The 25,817-nt window shown below is 40.7% G+C and overlaps 2 protein-coding genes across 4 annotated transcripts; one reads left to right on the plus strand and one right to left on the minus strand.

Moving 5' to 3' along the window:
• The first annotated feature begins 761 nt into the window (after nt 1–761).
• psip1a (PC4 and SFRS1 interacting protein 1a) lies at nt 762–13,981 on the plus strand. 3 transcript variants are annotated; one of them, XM_036137585.1, is made up of 17 exons: nt 762–1,048; nt 2,774–2,863; nt 2,963–3,039; nt 3,372–3,510; nt 5,147–5,236; nt 5,578–5,676; nt 6,527–6,586; nt 6,669–6,723; nt 8,245–8,335; nt 8,432–8,615; nt 8,700–8,785; nt 8,954–9,003; nt 9,121–9,191; nt 10,114–10,215; nt 10,302–10,503; nt 11,826–11,919; nt 13,387–13,981. In XM_036137585.1, the coding sequence occupies exons 2-17, from the start codon at nt 2,792–2,794 to the stop codon at nt 13,412–13,414; spliced, it is 1,500 nt and encodes a 499-aa protein (XP_035993478.1). In that variant the 5' UTR covers nt 762–1,048; nt 2,774–2,791; the 3' UTR covers nt 13,415–13,981. The 3 variants fall into 3 exon arrangements, with proteins under 3 accessions (XP_035993478.1, XP_035993479.1, XP_035993480.1); XM_036137586.1 differs by having other exon boundaries at nt 763–1,048; nt 8,706–8,785; XM_036137587.1 differs by lacking the exon at nt 5,578–5,676 and having other exon boundaries at nt 763–1,048.
• Nucleotides 13,982–14,508: 527 nt separating this feature from the next.
• On the minus strand, nt 14,509–23,897 carry snapc3 (small nuclear RNA activating complex, polypeptide 3). The gene is made up of 9 exons (XM_036137588.1): nt 23,635–23,897; nt 22,037–22,120; nt 21,881–21,956; nt 21,196–21,300; nt 20,960–21,109; nt 20,765–20,847; nt 17,720–17,878; nt 14,749–14,856; nt 14,509–14,662 (listed from the first exon to the last, which is right to left on the minus strand). Exons 1-9 carry the CDS (start codon nt 23,868–23,870, stop codon nt 14,515–14,517), a joined length of 1,149 nt encoding a protein of 382 aa, XP_035993481.1. The 5' UTR covers nt 23,871–23,897; the 3' UTR covers nt 14,509–14,514.
• Between the last annotated feature and the right edge of the window lie 1,920 nt (nt 23,898–25,817).

The raw sequence follows: 25,817 nt of genomic DNA on the forward strand, positions 1-25,817 counted from the left end.
GTACAAGATTTAAAATGTTATACAGATACTATTTTGTTATAATATTCTGTGTTATTATTATTAATAATATTATTGTTGTTGTTGTTGTTGTTACAAGTTATATTAATATTAATTTGTGTGATTGTTTGATATTAACGTTTCTTTAAAAAAATATGCATATTTACATAATAAAACATATTTAGATATTCCATTTTCACATATTTATAACTGGTATATCTTCACTGAGAGCAAAGCGGGACTGAAGTCAGATTCGTTGCTTGTTTCACAAACTTGGTTATTAAAGCTGATTCTGGTTTATAATTTATAAACCAGATAATTTACCAAACGTGTTAAACATTTCGGTTTAGATTGTTCTGGTGACGCTCCGAACCGAAGGAGAAGCGTTGCTCATGATCAACATCACTGCCAAAGATGGGCAAAGGATAGTTGAAACGTGTCAGAGGACCCACTCTGCTTCGTTTTCCATGTACTAAAAAAGGAGGCTTTTTACGACAGTCATTTTAAATCCATTTTGCAACCAAATATTGCATTTGATGTCCTTTCATTTTACCTTTTCACTTACCTGTTTTAATCTCAATTTTATTTAACCCGTAATATTCATACCTGAGCTATTTGTCTATTAGATTAACGTTGCTCAGCTCTTTCTCACGCAATCCATCTCGCTGTACCAAACAATCTTTGATTTGGCAGCGCAGTCTCACATATTCACGCAACTAAATTATGTCTTGTAGCAGCATGGCCCCAACGCTAACATAAAAAAAATACACGTCATGTTTTCGGGTTTCTGAAAAGACTGTGTAGTGATGAATTGTTGCAGTATTTAATGAAAACCTGGCAGCGGCATCGTCGTGTTAGCTAACCGGACACCCCCGTGTTTCCGCAGCGCGGTGGTTCGGTCCGGCGACGTCCTGCGCGGGAGCGGAAAACGTGCGTCGGCTCTGCGGAAAAGGAGCGGCTGTGTTTACCGGTGAAATAATATCTCATACAAGCCTAATTTCCCCCGCTACTAACAGCCTCCCTTCTCATAAGGAGCCTACGCAGGCCGCAGGTGAGTTAGCTCCGAATGTAGCTTTGTTTGCTAACTTTAAGCTAGCTGAAGTGAGTTAACATCCCGACCATCATCCTACAGCTTACATTTGCTTGTAATCACATCGGCCGTGCAAACTCTGTCTATGGAAAGTTTTCCAACCACTTAAACTTTTTCACATTTTATGACGTTACAACCGTCAAATTTATACGTTTATCTCTTTATTTTTCCTCTGTAGTCGTTTTGTAAGCAGCCTCATTATCGCTGATTCTCCTTTTAATAAAATGAATTGCGTACAGAGACCAGAATCCACCTGTGTGTAATTAATTAATGAAATTAATTAATTCATTTAATTAATTAATTGGATATTAAAAGCAGCTTTTCTCTGACGGCTGCAGGGAGTTTTTTTTTTTTTTTTTTTAGAAAACAGCAGCATCATGGAGCCCAGCAGACCGGCCCAGTAGAAAGTGTGGGGTGGGGGGGATTTGAAGCAGGGTTCGGTTCTAAAACAATATTCCAAGCTTTGGACATCTGAGAGAACGCTTTTCAATTTATTTTCTTTAAAAAAAAAGGGGGGGGGGAGATAATTTAGACATGGCACCAAACCTAACTGGGTAAGAAGAGCAGTGATTAAAGGAAGAGTTGTGGTAACTCTGGAGGAGCTGTGGCGATTCACGGCTCAGGTGGGACAATGTGTGGACATGACAACTAGCCCTCCACACTCCTCTGGCCTGTATGAACAGGCGGCAAGAAGAAATCCTCTTGTTGAAAGAAAAAGCCCAACATACAAACCTAAAAAGAGGCGGCTGTGCACCTACCTGGACACGCCCTGCAAGGAGAGCATCAGAGGTGGCCTTAAAGTCACACTGTCTCCAATTTGTAGAGGGAAAAACATTATTTTACAACACTTCACAATTATACGTTGACCCCATTAAATCACTTTAAAACACATTAAAGGTGGAATGGTTAGAATTAGGGCTGTGCATAAAAATCGATGTTTTTAAAAACGATTTAATATCGATGTTCTGGCTTTCAGTATCGATATACCTCCCAACCCCTAGGGGGCGTTATTACAGCGCGTCATTACTGTTCACAGAGAGGAAGAGCAAGTGAGACGAATTTGCAAAACGGCTGACAGGATTTTAGAAGCGCCTTCATCCCTAAAATCAGACGTTTGGTCATATTTTTGGTTTCTGTGATACGTTAAATGCATTGAACCAAATGCACTTTGTTTTCCTGTTAATATATCAGTGTTCAACAAATTGAACATAAATATAAGTTAATATTTGGCTAGTTTTGTTGATTGAGCGACTTTAAAGCATTCATTTGAAAGTAATAAATATTGATGTTGGAGTCAAATCGAGCTGAGCTATGTATGGAGAGTCGTATCGAATCGGCTCATCCTAGATAAGATAAGATAGTCTTTATTGATCTCACACTGGAGAAATTCACTTGCCACATCGGCTCATACAAGAAGGTGCAGAGTAGGAAAGGTGCATACAGTTATATACAGTGAATCTTTATATATACAATGGATCAAAAGAATGATTATACTCAGCCCTAGTTTGACGGGTTTTTAGAGATTCGTTTAAGTTGCTGTACATTGGTGATATAGTTTTTAATTAATAACCGTCTCTGACATGTTGGACTAAAGCCTGGCCTTCAAATGATGCTGCTCTGATGTCAGTGAAGTTTCTGTGAATGTTCATAAAATTGTTATCTGTTTTTTTTGTTTTTTTCCCCCAGCTTGGTTTTACATCCAGCATGGCGCGAGACTGGAAGCCAGGAGACCTGATCTTTGCCAAAATGAAGGGTTATCCTCACTGGCCTGCAAGAGTACGCCCGGATCTTTGCAGACACGAAGCGCACGCACGCAGCACGCCGACCACCTTTAGCGCATCAATACACGTCTAACTTTTATGCCTTTGTTTTCAGATTGATGAAGTACCAGATGGTGCCGTGAAACCATCCAACATCAAGTATCCCATCTTTTTCTTTGGCACCCATGAAACGTAAGAAACGTCTGGCATAGAGCAAATAGAAATAAGAACACGTCATGCATTCCAGCCGTATTATGATTTTTAAAGCCAAAGGAAAGAGAAGACAGTTTATCTGAAGCGACACAAATGTGTCAAATTCTAGTTTCATGCAGTAAGTTCAATACACAGAATGAAAATCTGCTTCATGTGTGTTTTTTAACTACTAATGGCTGTTAAGCTGTTTAATACATGAATGTTTGATGAGGGTCTGGCCCAGTCTAGCCTCACACTGACCTGCTGCATGTTTTATGGCTTACAGGGTATCGTGTTCACATCCATGACTGACGTTATTTTCCTACCTGCAGAGCGTTTCTTGGTCCGAAAGACATTTTTCCGTACCAACCAAACAAAGACAAGTACGCAAAACCCAACAAGAGGAAAGGCTTCAACGAAGGATTGTGGGAGATCGAAAACAACCCAAAGGTTGAGCTGACTGCACCCAAGGTAGCGCGTTGTTCAGCGTCACTGGATGTCATTTAGTGACAAAAAGCAGGATTTCTAAGCAGAACACAACAATTAAGTCGTTGTTTTCCACATTATCGTATATTTGTAGTACATTGTTATTAAGGAAGAAAAAAAATAAAGAGACAAAACAGGAAGTACTTCCTCCGTGGGTCAGGGCGTGGCTTTTCTGGTTAATTTGACGGGATTTTTCTTTTTACCTAAAATGTGCACCTGGCTAAATATTGCATTAGCTAGAAAAATACACAAATTCATAATATTTGGAAGATATTGGCCAACAATGACTCTTCAAACAGCCCGCTGCGATATGAATATTGCACACCCTGATATTTTCATGATTATATATTTGAGATACATTGCACAGCCTCAATTTATGTAAATAAAACGGGTCTCAAGATCCTTGAGGAACACCACAACTTGAAGCAGTAGTGGAAGAAGATCATTTTCTCACTTTAAAAAATAAATGAGAAGATGAACGGTTTAAAATAACCGTGTGATCAGCGGGGCTGTAAGTCTGCAGCTTTATTATAAAACAATATCATATCGATTTGTTTGGATGACAATACGATATTTGCTAGTCGCAAAGTCTGTTAAGGTTTCCGATCAATGTGAAATCATCCGCCAATCTAACACTATCATTTACATCATTATTAACTGACAAAAACCCCAAATATGATTTGACCATTTTTATTTTTCAGCTTATCAGGCATTTAAATCACAAACAGCATAATAATAATAATAATTATTATTATTATTTTTATGTTTGTTATTATTATTATCTTATTATTATTACTATGTTTATTAATATTATGTTTGTTTTTATTATTATTATTGATCACCTGTTCACTATGGTCTCTTAAAAAAATTATTTGACCATTTTATTTCTCAGGTATCAGGCATTTAAATAAAAAAAAGCATTCTACAAATAATGATTTATTATTATTACATAATAATAATAATATAATAATAATAATAATAATAATAATAATAATAATAATAAATTATTTTGATAATTGTAGTAATAATAATGTATTATTATTACTACAATTATCATAATAATAAATTATTATGATAATTGTAGTAATAATTATTACTACAATTATAATATTTTTTTATTATAATTGTAGTAATAATAAGTTATTATTATTGATCACCTGTTCACTATAGTCTCTTGCTTGAATTTCAAAGTGATACAAATGGCGATATGGATCACTTATATAATTGGATCGATAATCATTTTATCAATATATTGATGTGGATCAATGTATTGACTCCCATAGTGATCAGATGGATCAGCTTCTGCCATTAAGCACATTAGAGTTAAAACAACAAATGTGTGTATGATGATTGACAGACACTTTGTTTTATTTTACTTGATCTGTGGTGAGTCACATCTGATTTATCCACATTAGGCTTATTTAAATTTCCTGCTGAGTCAGTGTTGGGGGGGGGAGAAAAGGATTTATTGTGAGCCTGCAGTAGGAATATTTAGTTCAGCATCACCAGATGTTTCCCTGCTGAATCCGTCCCGTCATCTTATATCCACGTGTTCGCAGTGCACACTTCCCAGTGTGCAGAAATCTCAATTAATCAAATCAAACGTTGTTTTTCTCTGAAGCCCGTTCCTCCTCGCTCCTTCATGGAAAAGGATCTGGACAGCGGTGCGGACGGAGAAGAGGACGCAGACGACAAAGGAATCAAATCCAAAGTAAGTTTCAGTCGGCTTTGTTTACACGTCTCCCATTCCCATGTAAATACATACAGTTTGCTTTCACTGCAGTTAATCTCTTCTGTTGCCAGATTCTTCTTTTTTTGTTTCTTTTTGTTTGTTTGTTTGCTTTTATTCTGTCTCTCAAAGCTCCCTGTGATGTGATGTGTGTGTGCATCATAACTGGAGGACACGGTTTCCCTGTTACAGTAGAGTTGTTCTGTGGTAGCAGAATAAAAGAGCAGGGCGTGCGACAGAAGAATACTCGCTGACTTCTCTCCCTTTGAAGACTCGTTGACCCCACCGCGCTGCGTCCTATGCTGTGTCTTGGGTGCATTCAGGTTCCAGGAAAAGAGGCTGAGCAGGAGGAGGATGATGAGGAGGAGGAGGAGGAGGAGGAAGGGTCTCTGATGTCTGAGCAGGGTCCTCAGAACCAGGATGTACGTACTTTTGCATGTCGGGGTACCGTGAAGCGGCGCAGGCCATTTCATCCCTGTTCTAGGTGGAAAAGCATGCTACACCTGCTGGTTGTTTATTCAATCGAGGGTTTACTCCTGACTGACTCGGAAATCTTGTCTGTGGCCAGAACCGATTCTGAGAGCTGGGTTGGATTTGAGGGCCCGTTTCAGGTTTTTATTTATTCATTTTTTCTTACGGGGTGAATAACAATCAAACAGAAATCTTAAGAGAAAGCTTTTTGTGTTTTCAGTAATGTTGAGGAGAAAGTGGCGCTGAACAGTAAAAGTGGTTTAAGATCCGACTGATTCAGACTTCACACGCATTTCTGACTCCGACTATATGAAAATACAAAAGTTTTTGGTCCATTTCCTGCTTTTCTGTCCATCTGCTGCATGATCCCACTGATTTTAAATGATTTATTTCTTCATCTTTTTAACCATATTTTGCTTCTCTTCTGATCCCTGTGACGGTCTTTGTCTGGGTTGGACCAAACAAAATGAGCCGTGCTAAATTTATCACACTAAAATAACAAAATCAGATTTTAATTTAGCATTTTTTTTATGCAATTGCATTCAATAAAAATAAATATCCTAAAGAAGGTAAGTATGAAATCAATTCTAATGTTATGAGTAATGTTGACTCATTAAACATTGGATGTAGTGTAAGACTACAGCTGAACACTAGAGGGAGCTGTGGCTCTATTATGTCTATTTGATCTGGATTCAGCTTATTTTCTTACTTCAGCAGCTTTTAACGTCCAGTGGAAGTTCAAGGAGGCTTTGTGTTTGAGATCCACTGAAATAAAATCCTGCTTTATGGTCCTTTTTTCAGGTTTCTGCTCAGAAAGACCCGGCTGATATCTCAAAACCCAAGAGAGGCAGGAAGAAAAAGGTTGGTGGTAGTTAGTACCTGAATGAGTTTCAGAAATCTAAAAGGATTTTAACCCTTTTGTTGTAATTTATCTGTTTCTCAGAGTGAGCAGGAGAATGAAAAAGACGAGGATCCTGGGAGTCCTGTGAGTCCATCAGGTAGGATTTCACTCGCAATGATCCAGAAATGGAGACATCTGATATTTTAGTATATGCAGAGTCAGTCCTGACGGGGTTTGTTTCTGCATAACTTCTGTAATTCTCTCTGAGATGCCGGAGATCAATTTCTGGGCCGAATCCCGGGCTGACGGCGGCCCGTCGTTGCCTTCCTCAGGTTGATCCCAGTTTGTTGGGTTCTGTTTCTCCAGCTGCGTTTCGTCACAGACCACAGGTTCTGTAGCGGGCTTCAGATCGTTGAAGTTTTTCTGACCGCAGGTTCAACGTTTCAGAGTTCACTGCAAAAACGGATCTAAAAATAAGTAAAATGTTCTTAAAGTTAGTGTATTTGTCATTGATTTGAGCAGGTAAATAAGATTATTTGCCAACGGAATGAGTATTTTGACCCCTAAAATAAGATAATTAGACATCCTGCACTTGAAATAAGATGGAGATGAGTTCTTCCTATTTTAAGTGCAAAAATCTTATTTCATTGGCAAATTATCTTATTTACCTGCTCAAATCAATGACAAATACACTAATTTTAAGAACATTTTACTTATTTTAAGTTCCGTTTTTGCAGTGTTTGTATCTCTGAGCCGCTGCACGATCTGGGTTTTTTTAACCCGTCTCACTGATGTGTTATCAGAAGGTCCGTCTCCAGATCAGATTCAGCTGAAGTGATGGTGATGAAGTTTAGTTAGATGATCATTTTAGGCAAAAATCCTGGCAAAATGGCCTTTTTCATTAGCAATCCATTAAAAAGCATCTGAACGTTCAGCAGAATCGTTTAAAAACGGATATATTTGCACCGTAAAAGGTGAAGCTGTAAAGTTTGCAAAAAATTTCACTTTACAACTTAAACTTTATTCTAGGGCTGGACGATATAGGAAGAAAAGCATATCGATAAAATAGAAATCATATTGATCGATATTGATAATTATCAACAAATTCCAAACATATATTTTAAGTGCAGCTCTGGCCATTTTATGCTGTTGCTTAGCAACCTGTTTGGAGGTACAGAACACACAAACACAGAATTCAAACTCAACCCTTTATTCAACCAACTTTTTACCAAATCTGCAAGTTTTAAAAAAAAAAAAACGTGTTGAACTCTGTGAAGGGGGCGAGGCTTGGTGACAGAGCGTTCCTGGGTCTGCGTTGTGATTGGATGTGACAACTGTAATATTAATAGTGATTAATATTTGATGGGCTAGACTGCAAAAGGAAGGAAAACTGTTATTCTATTGAACTATTATTGATATTATTATTATTGATATTGTTACCGAATTATCGTCCAGCCCTAATTTATACCATGACTGGAAAATCATACTTATTACAACAAAACGAATCAGGAAAAATATGGCAGCCTGGGAGAGGGAATCCAACATCCTGGGAACCCTTATTTCTGAATAATTTTACAAATGCGGTTCTAACTCCACGTGGAACATGATCCATAACTTCTTCTGTTGCACCAGATGAATTTTCTACCTTTTTTATGTGTTTCTCCGTCCACGCAACCAGGTGGAGAGGGTCCTAAACGCAGAGGCAGGAAGCCCAAAACGGAGAAGCTGCTTCTGCTCCAGCAGGACCAGCACGGCTCCGGAAGCGAAATGTAAACGACCCGAAGCGGCTGCTGAAGGACGCCCAGGAAGAAGACAGAACCCTTCTTGACTGCAACGCTTTCTGTTTCTACCTTTTTTTTTATCAGGGAGACGAACGAGTCAGACAGGAAGCGAAAGAGGTCAGCGGACGACAAGCAGCAGAGCGGAGAGGAGGAAAAGAGGAAGAGGAGGGAGGGCAGCAAGGGGAAGGAGGCCGAGCTGAAAGAGTCCGAAGCCACGAAGAAGAAGCAGGCGAAGGACGACGGCTCCTCCGGCTCCGACGATGATGAGGCAAGGCGCCACGCTCCCGTCCAGCTGGTACCGGTCCAGCAGAGTTAACGAGGGATCCTCTTTAACGACCCTCCTTTCTGTTAGTCTCAGAAAAGCAAAGGCAGGAAGAAGCAGCAGAACTCGGAACCGGACAAAGACGCGCGGCGCTGGAAAGCAGACGAATCGAGGGAGTGAGTTTGGGCCGAGGTTCAGATTTTACTGGAAGCCTGCAGCCATGAGAGACGGACCATGATGCCCTGCTGCAGGGATTCATGGTCCCTGCAGCAGAAACCAGGTTTGGTTCTGTTAAATCTCCGGCCGGGTCGAGGAGATTCTGACGCCGGGTTTCTGTCTTTTAGGCCCGACAAAGAGGATGTGAAGAAAACTGAGGTGGGACCCAAGAAAAAAGGTAAATATGGGCCGTAGTTTGAATTATTGGCTGGTTTGTGGTTTATTTTATGCAGGGCAGCTTTAGGTTTTTCTAAATGTTTAATTAAAAACGTAATTTTTTTTTTGTGTTTTCCAGAAATGTCCATCGACCTGAAGCTCCAGAAACTCCACAGTGAGATCAAAGTCTCACTGAAAATCGACAACCCGGTACCTTTGGTTCAGATTTATACCTGAATGAGGCTTTTATTGTGAAAGTTCTGCCGCTACATAAGGAGGCATAAAGCTTTGTGTTGCTTATAGTCTGCTGGGTGTAATCAGTTCAACATACAATAGGATAGAGAATATGCGCTGCAAAAAGGAACTAAAAGTAAGTCAAATTTTCTTGAAATTAGTGTATCTGTCCTTCATTTGAGCAGGAAAATAAGATGGTCTGCCAATAGAATAAGATTTTTGCACTTAATATAGGAACAAGTCCTCTCCTTCATCTTATTCCAAGTGAAGTATATCTAATTATCTTATTTTAGGGGTCAAAATACTAATTCCACTGGCAGATAGTCTTATTTACCTGCTCAAATCATAGACAAACACCCTCATTTCAAGAACATTTCACTTACTTTTTGTTGTCTTTTTGCAGTGTGCTTTATAGTTCCTCTAAGTGAGGAAATGAATGCGTACCAGCAGCACAGTGATTGGCTGATAAAATGGTAAAATATTTCATATTTTTTATTATTGTAAGAGGCTGTGCGGTGCTGGTAGTCCAGTAAACAAACCAGATCTCCGTTAATTCGGGCACGGGTGATTTTTATTGAAAGATAATGTTCTCAAATAAAAGGTTTTGGGTTATTTTCAGTGTGACATTATGTTACGGCAGTAAAATGTGTATTTATTCCACTGATTTGTTAAGACGTCTTCCCCAATAAGCGTGCAGAGAGGGACTCGTATCTGCTTTTGCTACCGCATAATAGAGATGGGTGATATGGATGGACTATGATATTTTGCAGTATTTATAGTGATAGTTGTGAATGTAATGATACGATAAACGCCCATCCCTACATCATAAAGTTACATTTCCCCGTGTTTTGGGTGTCATGAACACGTTTGAACGTTTGTCTCCTCCTCGCCTCCCCAGGATGTGAAGAAGTGCTTGGACGCCTTGGATGAGATCGGCTCTCTTCAGGTGACGACGCAGCACCTGCAGAGACACAGCGAACTCATCGCCACGCTCAAAAAGGTAAACCTGCCGAGCTAAAACCGCTTTCAGCCATGGAGGCCGGCCGGCCGGGGTGGTGACGCGTGCTCCTCTCGCCCGCGCTGCAGATCCGGAGGTTCAAGGCCAGCCAGGACATCATGGACAAGGCCACCATGTTGTACAACAAGTTTAAGACCATGTTCCTGGTGGGGGAAGGCGACTGCGTGCTCAGCCAGGTGCTGAACAAGTCCTTGGCCGAGCAGCGGCAGCATGAAGAAGCCAAGAAGGGAGCGCTGAAGAGAGCCGAGCACGTCAAAGACAGCAATCCAGGTACGAGTCCGTCCATCAGCTCCTCGGTTCAGAAGAAACACTCTGCAGCTGAAATGTGAAGGTTGAGAACAAGTTCAACACTCTGCTGAATCTCTATGCATTTGCCTTTCAGGTTCTGAAATGAGAGCCAGAGTGAAATATTTCAAGGTTATATTTCTTGTAATTCTGATGATTCTGACTTATAGAGAATGGAAAACACTAAATTCAGTGTCTCAGAACATTAAAATGTTCCCTAAGGTCCATAGGAGAGGATATTTTAAACAGGAATGTCAGGCTTCTGACAAATACGTTTATTTCTGTGGACCCAGTTCTTGGTCTGGGCTCCTTTTGCACAATTTCCTGCATCAATGCGGCGCTGCATGGAGACGACCAGCCTCTGGTTCTGCTGAGGAGGCCCAGGTTGTTCACGTCATCTGCATTCTGGGTTCTGGTGCCTCTCATCTGCCTCTTGGCCAAAGATTCTCCATGGGGTTCTGGTCCAACCAGTTTTCTGGCGTTAACATTGAACCAGCTTCTGGTGCCACTGGCTCCCTCAAATTGTTGAATGGATTCTTCTTGAAAAATCCTCTCAAGGCTGCAGTTCTTCCTGTTGATGGTTCTCCTTTTCCTACCAGACTTTTTCCTCCCACTTAATTTCTTATAAATATACCTGGATGAAGCGCTCTGTGAAGGCAAGGCCCGTGTATTTTTAAAGCAAAGTGTTGAACAGAACGTTGCAGTGGAATAGTCCAGATATAAGACAAGTTGGACTATAAACTAAAACTTTAACAACGGCGGCGTGCCGACCAGCGGTTCTAAATAAAATGTGCTAACGAGGCGGCTGTGTTGGTCATCTTGGCTCACAAACAGAAGCGAGTTGTTTCATAGTAACACATGCGGCGATGGGTTCCACTGGGTTGTAATGTTCTACCACAAACCTTCTTCTTTTTTATTAAATCCATTATGACCAGGAAGTCACATCTAGAAACCAGCCAATCGGCAGACGGCGAGGCGCTGCACGCAGTCGGCCTCCTCTCCTTTCCAGCGGGGTGTCATGGGATCTCTGTGGTTGACCTTCTCAGGAGGAGCAAGCTGTTATCAAATGTCACGGCCACATCCTGACTCATGGATGCCAGATCTGCTGTATCTGTAGTAGATTGTCTTTCTTATTTCTTTTTTTATAAAGCGCAGCAAATCGATGGAAAATCTACGGATTTTTTTTTTTTTTTTTTTGTACCAACATCTGCAGAGCTGCATGTGTCATCACATGCTCCTGCAGAGCTCTGATGGTGCGATGACGTTCACGCTGATCCACCGTGTCGCTCCCTGTTCCTACCCTGCAGACAAGGTGACCAACGGAGACGTCAGCCCCGGAGAGAAGAAGCAGGAGACGGAGAAAGAGAAGCTTGAAGATGCCTCGGCAGGAGAGAATCACAGGTTTGTTCAGTTTGGACTGAGGGGAAACTTTATCGAGCTGTTTGATAAAGTTTCCTTGGAAAGAGACACCAGCTGATCCGGATTTAACGCGTTTTGGGTTTAAATTCTGGGTACAGGGAGCTGTGAGATAACAGCTCAGACTGATTAAACTCACTGATGCAACATTGAATTCAATTTTATTTATATAGCGCCAATTATCAAAACACGTCATCTCAAGGCTCTTTCTAAAGTCAGACTCCATCAGATCCTCCAGGTTGGTGAGAAAGTTTCCTCTCTAAGGAAACCCAGCAGGTTGCATCAAGTCTCTCCAAGCAGCATTCACTCCTCCTGAAAGAGCGTAGAGCCACAGTGGACAGTCGTCTGCATTGTTGATGGCTTTGCAGCAATCCCTCATACTGAGCATGCATGAAGCGACAGTGGAGAGGAAAACTCCCCTTTAACAGGGAGGAGAACCTCCAGCAGAACCAGAACCAGGCTCAGTGTGAACGCTCATCTGCCTCCACCCACTGGGGCTTAGAGAAGACAGAGCAGAGACACAGAAAGCACAGAAGCTCACATTGACCCAGGAGTACTTTCTATGTTAGATGGTAATAGTGGATGATCTGCCTCCCCTGGATGATGTCACAGCTAACAGGACGCCAGACCAGGTGTACCTTCTATGAAGAGAAAAATTACGGAGAACAAAAAGTTAAAAGTTGTAAATAACAATGTAAATTGGAGAACAGTAGGAAAACTAAGCAGAGTGATAGAAATAGATCCTTTTTCCCAGCATGGGAACATGGAAATATCTCACCTTTTTTGAAAACATAACTCAGGTGTACCTGCTGCTCATTTACTACATAAGCAAAGAAAGTAAAGTGGTTGTAAAAAGTGGTGTACTGAAATTAAACCAGTGGAACTGAGGAAGGTGATTTTAATGCACTTGCAGCCCTTGTTTGTATAAATTTGTATGAACATCTATTTTGATACAAAGATCAAAAAACAGCAGAGATGGGAAAAACTTTGTTGGGAGCAGATGTGGTTATAAAACAGGGCTGGGCAATATATTGAGATTTAATGAGACTGTCGTTTATATCGAGATGGTTTGTTATTATAATTCCACTTTTGGATTCCAGAAGATTATTTTTCAGCTGTTTTGTTAAAAAATGTCTTTGAGTCATTTGGGATAAAGCTTTGATTCAGAGGTGCCTTTTTATTATAATTATTTCATGGAAAGAAAAACATAAAGATGAATATCGTATATTGGCATTCAGCCTAAATATATTGATATTATAATTATCTACCAGCCCTATTATAAAGTCTGAAAGCTGCTGGGAGGAATCATTAAATCTGCCAATCATGGCTGTTTTAAACATATTCTGGTGCATTCTGGGTCCTGTAATCTAAAATCTTGTGTTTCAGACTCAATCTTCTGATACTTTGTCTGGATTTAATCATTTTAATAATTTTTCCTGTTTCTGCCTGCAGTCCTCTGAAGGCTCAGGACTCCACCTGAACTTCCTGCCGACCCGAAGGAAGAGACCCGCTGCTGTACTGGAAACGGTTTCCGGTTTACTGAACTTTAGTGTTGCTGCTCCAAGGTTTCACTTCCCCAATTATGTCTTGCTGCATAGTTTTATTTTTGTACTCGGACACGTCGTGCTGCCTGCTGTCGGATGTATTTAATTCATGTCAGTGTAGATTAAGCTGCGATTGTGAATGTTAATGAGAAACAGGGTCTGGACCATTTTATTCCTTTTCCCCCCTTCTCCCCTTGATCTTATTGTGTTTTGTAGTCCCATCATTTCATTTTTAAACTCTGGAAGTACCGAACCTCCCTGGACTTGAAGTACAGATTCTGTAAAACGTCTGAAAATAGCGGTTTTTACGCTCTGTGAAGCACATTTAACAGGTCGTCCTTTCAGATGCACAAACGGAAAACTGGAAATTTGCCAAAGTTAGCTTAGCCAAGCAAGTGCTTTATTTACCACCATGTTCAAGTGTCTTCATGTGTTTTTGGAAATCTAGATGTAAATAAGAGTATTTTGTGTCATCATCCAGTAATAAAGTGGTAGCTACAACACATCGTTGTCTTCCTTTCAAGTGTAAACCAGCGCAAAAGGTGGAAAACTTAGATGGAGGCTGGCAGGACAGCAAGTTAAAGTACGCTCACGTTATCTTAATATCCTTATTGATTCGCCTTTATCCAGCTGCTAAACTTAATCAGTAAATACTCTGTATCATGTGTGTCCTGCATTGTTTACTTCTCAATTGCTGTACTGTGAAATCACTGTGCACTTTATCCTGGAACTGTCCTGCAAAGTTACTTTTTTATCCTGCAAAGTTACTTTATTCTGAAATCCACTGCAATTCTCAAGCTGTATGCAAACGAAATTTTGTTCTGTACGCACTCTGTGCATACAAAATGACAAAGTTTGTCTAAGTCTAAGAAACTATGCAGGGAAAATGAGGAAAATTCATTTTTAACCAAAAGTTTCTGTAACATTTACAACCTCACCACAGACAAAGGAGTAAGCAAAAATAATTTTATTCACAAACAGGAAAATATCTCTAGAAATAAGTTTTTTTACAGCCCAGCGTTAAGATGGGACAGCTTCAGTTGAAGGCACCTCGGTCCACGTAGGGATACGCCAGGAACTCGCCCAGCTTTTTGCCGTCCTTGTCGTAGTGCAGCATGCGGAAGCACTTGTCGCAGAAGAGACACGGATCGCTGGGAGCGAACTGGTCCTGGGTCGTGTACCACCTGGAGAGAGAGAGGAAAAAAAAAAAAAACAGGTCAGAGGAGTGGGACGGTTGATTAGAACGATTCAGGCGACGCGGTTCAGGCACCTGCCGATGAAGACGTGGCAAACGGCACATTTCTGGCTCAGCGACCGGTTCTTGTGGGTCAGCAGCGGATACAGCCGCTTATCCAGGCAGTCGCTCTTATGGACCAGTCTGAAGAGGAAAGGAGACGATGGCGCCGTTAGAAACGTGACGCCCAGAGACCTTTTCATCTGGTTCCCCCGCTTATCTGCGTTTCTGCTTCCATTCATACAAACACAGGCATGCACGCCCCTTTCCCCACATCATAACCACGACTTCACCGTCTTTTAGTAGAGTTTTATGTGACGGGCACAGTAGAGAGAAAATAACACGGTTTTTAAAACATTTCACAACTACAATCTGAAAAGCGTTCAGCCTGAAGAACTTTCTTTTGATGCACATCTTTGGAGGAAACGTCTGCAGCATTTCTGCACGTCTAAAAACTGAAGTTTGTCAGTTTTTAGCAAAAACAACCGGATTGTTGTGGTTTAGGCATCCCCACAGCATGATGCTGCCAACACCGTGTTTAGGATGATGTGCAGCATTAAGCTGCTCTCTGCATGCAAAGCTAGAGGTTGAGTTCCTCCATGTTTGCTGTCCCTCGTCGTGGTTTTTAGTAAAGTTTAAACAGGACTTTTTTTTTTTTTAAGTCTTCTTTCAAACGACTTCCTTCTCGTCAGTCTTCCATAAAGACCAGGAGCCTGCAGCAAATACTGTTGACAGATTCTACAGCTGGATCTCTGCAGCTCCTCCAGAGCCACCATGGTCCTCCTGCTTCTCTGATCAATGCTCTCCTGGTCCAGCCTGTCAGTCCAGGTGGACGTCCATGTCCTGGTAGGTCTGCAGGAGGTCCATCCTCTCTCCAGGTCCAGATGATGGATCCATCAGAGCTCTGGGAGATGTTGTAGAACCTGACTCTGCTTTAAACTGGACCAGAACTTCCTCTCTGACCCGTCTGCTGGGTTCCTTGGTCTCCATGATGCTGGAGTTTCTCTGACAAACCTCTGAGGCCAGAAACAGAGCAGATACACTGAGATTATATTATCAATTTACCAAATATAGTTGCTTTGGATTTTATTTTGGGGTATCAGAGTCCAGAATAGTAACTAGTTACATTTACTTGAGTATTTCCAGGGGTGGTTTTCCTGCAGCGTATTTTACTTTTACTCAGTCTCTTTGTCCACTCGGGTTAAAAGTCATCTTTGACAGCACTTTATCTTTTTAAACCCGCATCAACAACATCGCCTGGTCTGCCTACGTAATATTAGCCGCCTCCGCCCATCCCTCACTATCCACCGCCACTCCAGGTCTGTCTCTTCTGAATTAGTGCAATTCTCTCCTTTTTAGTCTCCCCACATAAATCCACTCAAACTCCACCTGCTCCACGTTTCACCTGCACTTCAACAGCTCCAATCAGATGCCGCCTGGAATTATAAATCCTGCTTTTTGCATTAAAAGCCATCCATCGACTCGCTCCTCCGTATCTTGGGTCCGCCTCATTGTGCTTCCTGCTTTAAATCCGGGCTTAAAGCTCACCTGTACAAAAATGCACTTTAACTCTGATCACCATTGGTCCAATTATTTTCTCCTCTACTTTTCCATCTTTATTGCTATTTATGTAATTATTAAGTAACGGCACTCATTAAAATTTATGGCTGTTCCACCACCTCTGAATAGAAATGCAACACGTTTTTACATTTATACGTTAAAAACAACAATAACAGGGATCCTTGCTTATAAGTTCTGCACTAACTTGTGTCGGTCCATCATAAAAATCCTAAAGATAATTAAAATACGATAAAGTCTGGGTGTAATGTGTGTAAAAAGTTCAAGTGAATTACTTTTCAGCTTTTTAGGCTACAGGCTGAACCCAGACCAGCAGCAACAAGAACTCTCAGTTTAGTTTATTAAGGCATGGAACATGATCTGAGGTTTAAAGTCAGACTTTTTTCCATTAAAGTTCACCGGCGCCCAACTCTGAACAGAAGCCTTGTTCAACGAGGCGCCATAACCTAAAATAAAGTCCCGCCATAGTTCCTTTTAACCAGGACAGTTTATTATTAACTTACTGCGTTAGTAAAAAAACGTTTTTAGATATTTGGTCAAAAGCTTCTCATATTCAATGTGCTTTTTGGTCAGAACCCATCATCAGGGTTCCTACAACATAAGGCAAGTTAAATTCAAGACTTTTTAAGACTTTTTAATGCCACTTGAAATAAAAAGTTAAGACCAACTTCACGATAAACAAGATAAACCTGGTTGCGACAACTTCACCCAAATGTTTATTTTAACATAAACCATTACTTTCCGGCTCAGTAGACATGTTAAAGATTTTGAAAAACATTCCATATAGGAAGAAAGCTAAAAAACACACAAATTACAGATATATTTTTAACAACTACTGAACTGAATTCACAAACTTTGTTTTGTTCCCTACTAAAATAAACTATAAATCAGTTTTAAAAACCACAACATAACCAGTGCCAACTCTTTTTCGCAGCTATGGTCCGGCCGCAACAGTTTTTATTGGTTCCGCTATCGGGACGGAACCAATAAAGGTTACGTTGAGCCGTTCGGTAAATTTAAAAAATATATAATTATATCAATTATTTTACTGTTTGGTAAGGATTACAAAAATAAAATCCTATTTATGACCTGGTAACAATTTTAAGACCTAAGAAAGACTGATTTAAGACATTTTAATGCCAATTAAGGCCTTAGTTTTATATTACAGAATTCAATGCCTTTTAAGACTTTTTAAGGATCCGCAGGAACCCTGCATCATGTTTGGCGCCAAACGCAGAACAGAACAAGCAGCAGAACGGAGTCATTAGACTGGAGCTCCGTGTTTTTATCAAACGGCTTCATGTCGTCTATTTTCCCCGTCCTGAGACGAGCAGCGGCGTGCCCACTGAGCGGAGGCGCCGCTGGTGACGGTCGCCGTGCTGAAGGAGGCCGGCCGGCATGGGGGGGGGGAGAGAGAGAGAGCACTGACCTGACGTCTGTGATGATGACGGGGTGTTCGCAGTCTCCTTGGTGGCAGTAGAGGTACGGGAAGCCCAGCTTCACCGTCAGATCCAAGAACCGCGTGTCCTCCATCTTACCCTGGCTGAAGGACGGGTAGTTGTGGGATTTTGCCCATTCGATGGTCGTGCTGGATCCCAGTAGCAAAGACATGAATGAAGGAAGAAACTCACAAGGTAAAAACTTTCAGTACGTTCATCATCAACCTGTGGCTCAATTTCCAGCCTTTAAAAACAGGAAAAATTATTTGATCAATAATTTTGCTTCCACTGCTCTGATTTTTCTAGTTAAACTGAGTTTAATATAAAACATTTATGAAACAAATTCACATTTTCTTTAAACAGAGCGTCTCTGCTCTAAAGCGGTCGTCCCAGCATGGCGGTGGCAGCGTCATGCTGAGGGACTGTCAGTTGTTGCAGTAGATAATGAGCAGAACTGTCTCCAACAGAAAAACGTTTTTCTGTGTATTGTTGTTTATAAATAATTAAACGAAAATTATGTTTAGTGTATTTTTTTCGTACTATAAGGCGCACTAAATATTCTTCCCACGTGTTTAATATCACTCCTCCACGTCCACAGCTCTCTATCCATCTGTCAGGAGGACAGAGTAGCTGCCCTGTTTCTAACATAAGGCCAAAATAAACTTTTATATTAAATTAACTTATTAGGTTTATTGTTGCTAGCGCGTAGTCCAGACTGCCTTAAATAAATGCACTTCTAGTTTAGACATTACAGTCAGGCAGTCTGGTAGACAGCTTAGGGGTCCTATCAGGTAGTGACACAGTGTACCGTAATGCCCTGAATATCCCATTTGGCGGCTTTGTTGCTAACCAAAGTCATAATTACACATTTTAACATATTTCTGAGCGCATTGTACCACATAAAATCAGTCAGTAAGCACAACGGTAATCATATATAAGGTGCACCATCAATTTTTGAGAAAATCTAAGGATTTTAAGTGCGCCTTATAGTCTGAAAAATACAGCATGTTCATATTCAGCAGGAATTTCACTATAAGTCCTCCTCATATCACCTGCAATATTAAAATAGTTACATCTATAATGGTCAGAGAAAAAAAAAGCACAAACTTTACCCAGAAGGAGCAGAAATCTATGCTTTCTTTCTTAAAAAGTCTCAACCATACACAGACTATTTCAGACACTTCCCTCTGGCAGGAGGCTGCGGTCCATCAGGACCAGAACTTCACGCCACAAAGAACAGTTTCTTCCCATCCGCTACCGGCCTTATGAACAAGGCCCAGAGCCGCCAGTGACAATGGACACTGCCTCTCTCACTTAGAAATAGACAAAACCAAATAAATTGGCTGTTGATGCCGTTTGTATCAGAATTATCTCCATGGTTGGTGGATTCTGTAGAGATGTTTGCGTACTCAACCAGTAGTTTGGGTCATATTTGGGAACCTCTGGGTTGACTGAACATTTTCACTTATCCTCCTGTAGCTTCGGCATCCTTCAGCTCGGACGACAAAATTGCAGTGAAAACTAGGGCTGAACGATTTTGGAAAATAATCTAATTGCGATTTAATGCAGTTTTTTTTTCCCCCAGTTTAATTTATCATGTCTTTTTAAACATATACAAACAACAAATCATTGTTTCCTCGCTGTGCAGATTAGTTGCCAAAAGACCCGCAGCATCTAAACTCAGAGCAGTAATGATTGCGTTCTGCCTACAATATATTTCAACCAAAATTGCAATTTTGACTAGTTTGACACAAGAAACAAAAATGGCCTCTAAAAAAAGATGTTTGTAAACAAGGACTATTTAAAACAAGAACTTTTAATGTTTGTATTAATCAGAATATTGTTCAAGAGAACAGCTTTTAGTTGATTTTGACATCGATCCTCGTTGAACATAAAGTGCAACCAACAAGCAAGTCTATGTATTAAACTGATTGACCTGTACTTAATGCTATGTATGATTATATAAACTCTAAGACAAGTAATACAATTAGATTATCTCACTACTGCAACTGTCTTCCCTTCCATGTGGAGGCAAACCCACTTTAAACATTTTACCAACACCTAATGGACGTGTCTAATTCCCTAATTGTTACATAGCCAAAAATTGCAGACTCTGCGATTTGGAAATTGCGTTTTTTTAAATTGCGACTATATTGAAAATGCGATTAATTGTTCAGCCCTAGTGAAAACTAAAAATGGACGGATTGGCTGTGGACCTCGTTTAGCAGCTCGGCAGCAAATATTGAGACTTTGCTTTTCAAAAAAAAAACATAATAGGGAACAGAGCAAACATAAAAATATGACCCAGACAGAAAATAAAGATATCTACGCAGCTGCAGGACAGAGTACATCTAACCTTTCTGCACTCCTGAAGACAACTAAATGTATGTGAGAGCTAAAAAAAAGTAGATTTTACATACGTCTAGGGGTGTGCAAAATAATCGTCATGACGATGCATCGCGATTCTAATTTTCGCGATCTACTGCATCGATTCTTGACGACAAGTATCGATTATTAATTTTAAAAACATTAATAAATAAAATTGCATGAATGGTTGGCGAACATCAGCCAAAAACAAGTGGAATACAACTTAATTGGTATAAAGGACCACTGAGGGCCATGTAAACGTCACTGATTATCCTTATTTTGTTATTTTAAGTTTTATAAATCCTAGGCACTTTTTGTCAGTGTCTCCACTCCAGTAATGGTAATATTTGTGTCCAGTAACAGTAATTGTTTTCAAGTAAATACCTCCAAAAGTAGTTTCAATAAATACAGCTATGTATGAATTCAGTTGCTTTCACTTATGTATCAATTGAAGACACTATCCAGATCATACACAGCCAGTCAGCCACTGGTAATGGCTGCATTTTTTTCTAACAGTGTTCAGTGAAAATATCGCAATGCATCGCGATACATTGCAATAATTCAAGTATCGTGATGCATCGTGATTCGAATCGAATCGTGACTTCTTTGGCAATACCCACCCCTACATACGTCCCCGTTAAGAAAATACAGAAAAGCTGGAAACGGACCTGCTGATGTCCTGGCACTCCGGGTATCGCATGTCGTTGTAGAAAACCCCTTCAAAGAAAAAGAAGGCTGATCTGAAAAGATCCTGAAAGCAAACACATGAAAACGTGACGGTTAGACAGCGCCGCTGGGCCGCCCGGCAGTCATAGATGTGCGTTAATGTCCCGCTGACAGCTGGCGGGGGGGGAGGGGCTTACTTTGCTGATGAAGTCTGGAACCATGTCGGGCGTGCTGCTGAACTCGCCGCACACTTGCAGGTCGCTGACGCAGCAGATGGCGTCCCGGAGGTCCGCCAGGGTGTGAGAGCCGGTCAGCAGCAGCGTCATGCGGGGTCTGACGCCGTTAAACTGGGAGACGTTCAGACGGGAAAATGTCAGGAAGCAAAGCGTGGCGCCGACTGACGAGTTTAAAAAACACAGAGAGGAATGCTCACTTTTCCAAGATTGGTTGGGAAGTAGATGTTGACGGTTACGATGACCTCCCCTTCAGGCAGCATGTCCGCCTTGGTCTCTGGTACCATCCCGACGGTTTGACGGTCCTGGAGAGACCAGGATCAGTCGATGGGGGGAACTACAAGCGTCTGTCACTTCCTCAGCTCAAGGAGTGCATTCACAACAACATTCATGCCAACATACACAGACCTGAAGTGTTCAGTGTTAGTTTTCTTCCAAGGACCCAGACATCTTTAAATGGTTCTACTCCCCCAGGCTGCCTGAGGGTCCATCAAGGGGCTTCTGTTAACTTTACCTCCTGTTTTACTCATTTTCTCTCCAGTTTACTGGATTTTTTTCAGCATCAGAAAGAAAAGAACATGACAACCAAGGATTGTGGACAGGTGAAGGATGAAAGTCCAAGTTTCAGGCCGAGGAATCGATAACGGGTAGGGCTGGGCGATACGGCCTGAAAATAAAATCTCTGACTTGATCATGTTTTCCACCCTTTCATTTAACAAAAAGATTAAAGAAATCATTTTAAAAACATTTCTTCTGGGAGCTGACCTCAATTCAAAGTGCAACTAAAAACAAGCAGTGAAACAAGCTTGTAAAAAACAAGATGGCGGCCCTGTCATTGTAAACAATAAAAATATTAGTAACACGCAATGAGCTCAGCTCACCCACCAGTTCCCCCGCGTAGAGCTCATGTCTGTTTCTGAAACTTTTCTGCGACTTCTTCTCCGTCAGCTTCTTTCTGTGTCTGTCGTTAAAACAAACCGAGTCATCCCACTGCAGAGTCTGAGACACGGGTACTGGTTTCAGACAAAGAGCCCGACTTACATCAGCGTTTTCAGCGTCGGGCTCGGAGGGAGGACTTCTCTGTCGGGTTCCTGGTCCTCAGGATGGCAGCGAAGCGAGTCAACACTTCAAGCAGGAAGGAAAACAGGAATTTATACTCTGACAAAATAAAGAGAACTTGTTCTAATGGCGCCAGAGAACCATCAGTCCATCCATCCGGGTAAGCTGGGTCATCTTCACCCACCATTAACCAGAACATCCCAGCACATTGGTATAATGCGCTGAAGTGTGAGTGCGAAGTGTGTCCCGATTCTCCACATTGATATTTCCGCCTAACCCTCTTTGCGCCCTCGATCCACACTTCGGCGAAGTCCACATTGATCCAGGCTTCAATTACCCACAATTCCTTGCTATTAATGTGACATTTTGAGCTACAAGGTGAACATATTTCATCTAAAAAAAGACCCTAAACAAATGACTAATCATCAATTTTTCTTTCTTAAAACAAATATGGCAGTTATTTTTTTACTTATACTATTATATACTTGAATTTGTTTGATGTAATTGAACGTTAAAATGTCTGAAAGCACCAAGTAATGACTTTGCTTTGTCTTAAATGTGTTTCTGAATAAGTAAGCAACCAGTTATGCTTCATGTCTGCTACATTGTTTTATTTTTTTTTTATTTTACCTCACAGCAGCTGTTTATAAAGTTGTAAAAAAAAAAAGACAATGGATAAATTGTGAAAAATATCACGTGTATTAATTTTTATTTACTTATTTTCTGTAACATGGTGCTATCATTAATGAAAGTCACACAACATATATCTTTTAGACACACAGAGTGGACAACATAACCGTACAGTCCCAATTCTCCATGTTTTGCATGCTTGTAACCTGTGCACTAGAGCCTTGGGTGCACACTTCAATGAAGTGCGTAGGGTTTAGTGTGAGTATTGAGACGGGGCCATTATGACAAATCCCTGCTCTTCAAACCTAACAGGAGATTGGTTAGAGTTTTTACAGGCCTGCAGCTCCTACAGAATGATTTATTTAACCTCCTTTTCCTGTATGCATAATGTAGTAACTACTTTAAGGATGGAAGGACGATTTTACCCAACATAACAAAAAGTGTTTACCAACTATAGCTATAAATAGGCTTGACATCACAATACATGTTGATCTTTTTGGACCAAAGTTTTTCCTTCCACTTAACTTTCCACTAAGATGCTTGAATGCAGCACAAAACATCACTGACCTACTGTGGCTTTCCTTGTCAAATCAGGTTTTACCCATGATTGTGCGGACCAATACAGAACATTTCGGTATTAAGAACCATTTCCATTTGTCTCATCTAAAGTTCTAATTATGGTTTAGCTGTAAGTCTCAAAAGTAACTGCGATAAACCCGTGAAACAGATCACTCTTTGTGTAACAAAGTTTCACCTTCTTCTTTTATATATTCTCTCTATGGCTCATTGAGATGAAACCGTGTGACCAAAGCTAACCGATCAATTATCTAAAGCTGCGTGTGAAGCTTAATTAAAGCCTCCCGCAGGGCACAACTGGACCTTTAACGTCCGCATCCTGTGCCGGCGTTACACCGGGTCCACTTGCTGCTCGGACCGTAGGTGCCACCGACCTGCAGACGGCTCTGAGTTCGGCCATGGTTTCCTCCCCGACCCCCATCTCCGCAGCGAACTTGGCGTCAAACGCGTCCTGATCAAGCTGCTGGAAGGAGAAGTCCTCCGGCTGCAGCCTCTTCAGCCACTCGTCCCTGAAGGAGCCGATGTGGAAGGCTTTGCTGTTCACGTTCACGCACTCATAGTCCGGGATGCTGCTGCTGCTCGCTGCCTCCGGCCGCTCGGGCGCCGCCATGTTTTCAACGACAGGAAGTCCGACACCAGGCCGAAAAGGATCATGGGTAATGTGTTTTTATGGCGTTCTGAACGTTTTCAACCGTTAGATTGTTCAGAAACACGACATTACTGACTCTTGCACGGTGTTATCTAGAGGGATGTGGAGAACTTAACAGCCAACCTAGTGGTAACCGAACAACGAATCAATCTTTGTTAGGCAGGAGCCTCAACAATCCTGGCCTCAACATCCAATATGGCTGCCAGAAGTAGAAGAATCAGAATCATCTTTATTTGGCCGTCAGTATGTGCACAATCAGTGACTTTGACTTCAGTTACGGCGCTCACAACATACAAGCATTTGGTCCACAACATAAAAACTAAATTTTTTGAGTAGACCTCGACCCCCCCAATTAACCCATGAGACCCCCTGAAAGCCTCAAAAGCAAAATTTAAAGGGGGTCTTAAATTGTGTCAAAAAAATGTAAAATTAAATATTTTTTGTCACTAATGGTCACTAAAAAAAATTTAAGCTCAACATGTCCAGTATTTAAAATTCAAAACATTTATTCACAAATATCAGAATCAGAATCAGACATACTTTAATGATCCCAGGGGGAAATATATTCTTTTTTATGCCAAGTGGAGCCAGCCAATCCTATTCGCGTATGCAAATTAGGCATGTGCGCGCCAAACAGAAGAATAACGTAACGTTGACAACAATTAATACTAAAAATGTTTCAATTTTAGTATTAGGAACTGTCTGTTGTGCCTGTGCACTTTATCTGTTTCACTGTTGGTGAATGAGACAGTCCTCTTGAGTCCTTGTATGTCTGGTGAATGTGAAGAATTGACATTAAAGCTAACTTTGACATTGATATTATAATGTTATAGGCCTACTGCATATTGAGAAAATTTACATCGTTATTGCGCAACAATCGGGAGATGGGGACCCCCCCAAATATTGACAGGTATTTCGCACACTGCCTGAGGGTAATTAAATGGAGATGTGGAGAAATTCATAGTTACTGACATATAATATATAAATTCGAGATAACTTAATAGTACACAAGCACATTTGCTTAATTTCAGGCTAAGCCTATCTGCATAAATAAATAAAAAGTCCTTAATAATGTTTTAAGTAAAACAAAAATTCACTTACTTTGATTCATACTTAATACTTAAAAAAAGATGTCCTTACATATTTATTTAGCTTTTCCCTTTTTTGTCATACCTTAATGTTTCAGATAATTTAGCAAATTTTAATTTCAGAACACATTTACCTGAGTAAATATAAAATACAGTAACCATGATTTAGAATCAGAATCAGAATCAAGTTTAATCGGCAAGTAGGCGTGCACTTACAAGGAATTTGACTTGGTATTGATGGTGCAGACAAAAAATAAGAATACAGTAAAATAAGAAGTAAAAAGGATTCACGTTTAATTTACCAAAACAACTATTTGAACAAATGCAGCCCAATTTGGAACTATAACTGCCCCTTTTATTAAACCATTAACCGTGATTAACCTTTTGTGTGGTTTATTTTCAGTATTCACACACAGACCTGATCACCAACTGTCAATACATCCTAGAAATAGAAGTTGTGTGACAACATGAACGAGGCTATAAGATCTCAAAAAGCAACACATCAAATCTGGTCTAAAGGAATTCAAGAACAGATGAAAAACAAAGCCATTACATGTATCAGTCTGAAAGTGTTTTTTTTTTTTTAAGGGACTCCAGTGAACGATGGTGAGAACCGTCATCCACAAATGGAGAAAATACGAAATTGCAGTGAACCATGCCAGGAGTGTCCAGTCGACCAAAATTACTCCAAGATCATATCTTCAAATCATCCAGGAATTCACAGAGGAAATCAGAAGAAAACATTTAAATCTCCTGCTTGCCTGATTGAAGGTTCAAGTTTTTGATTAAACAATAAAGTAGAAATTGTGCAAAAATGGCC

This window comes from Fundulus heteroclitus, chromosome 5, assembly GCF_011125445.2.
Source record: "Fundulus heteroclitus isolate FHET01 chromosome 5, MU-UCD_Fhet_4.1, whole genome shotgun sequence".
Classification (NCBI taxonomy): domain Eukaryota; kingdom Metazoa; phylum Chordata; class Actinopteri; order Cyprinodontiformes; family Fundulidae; genus Fundulus; species Fundulus heteroclitus.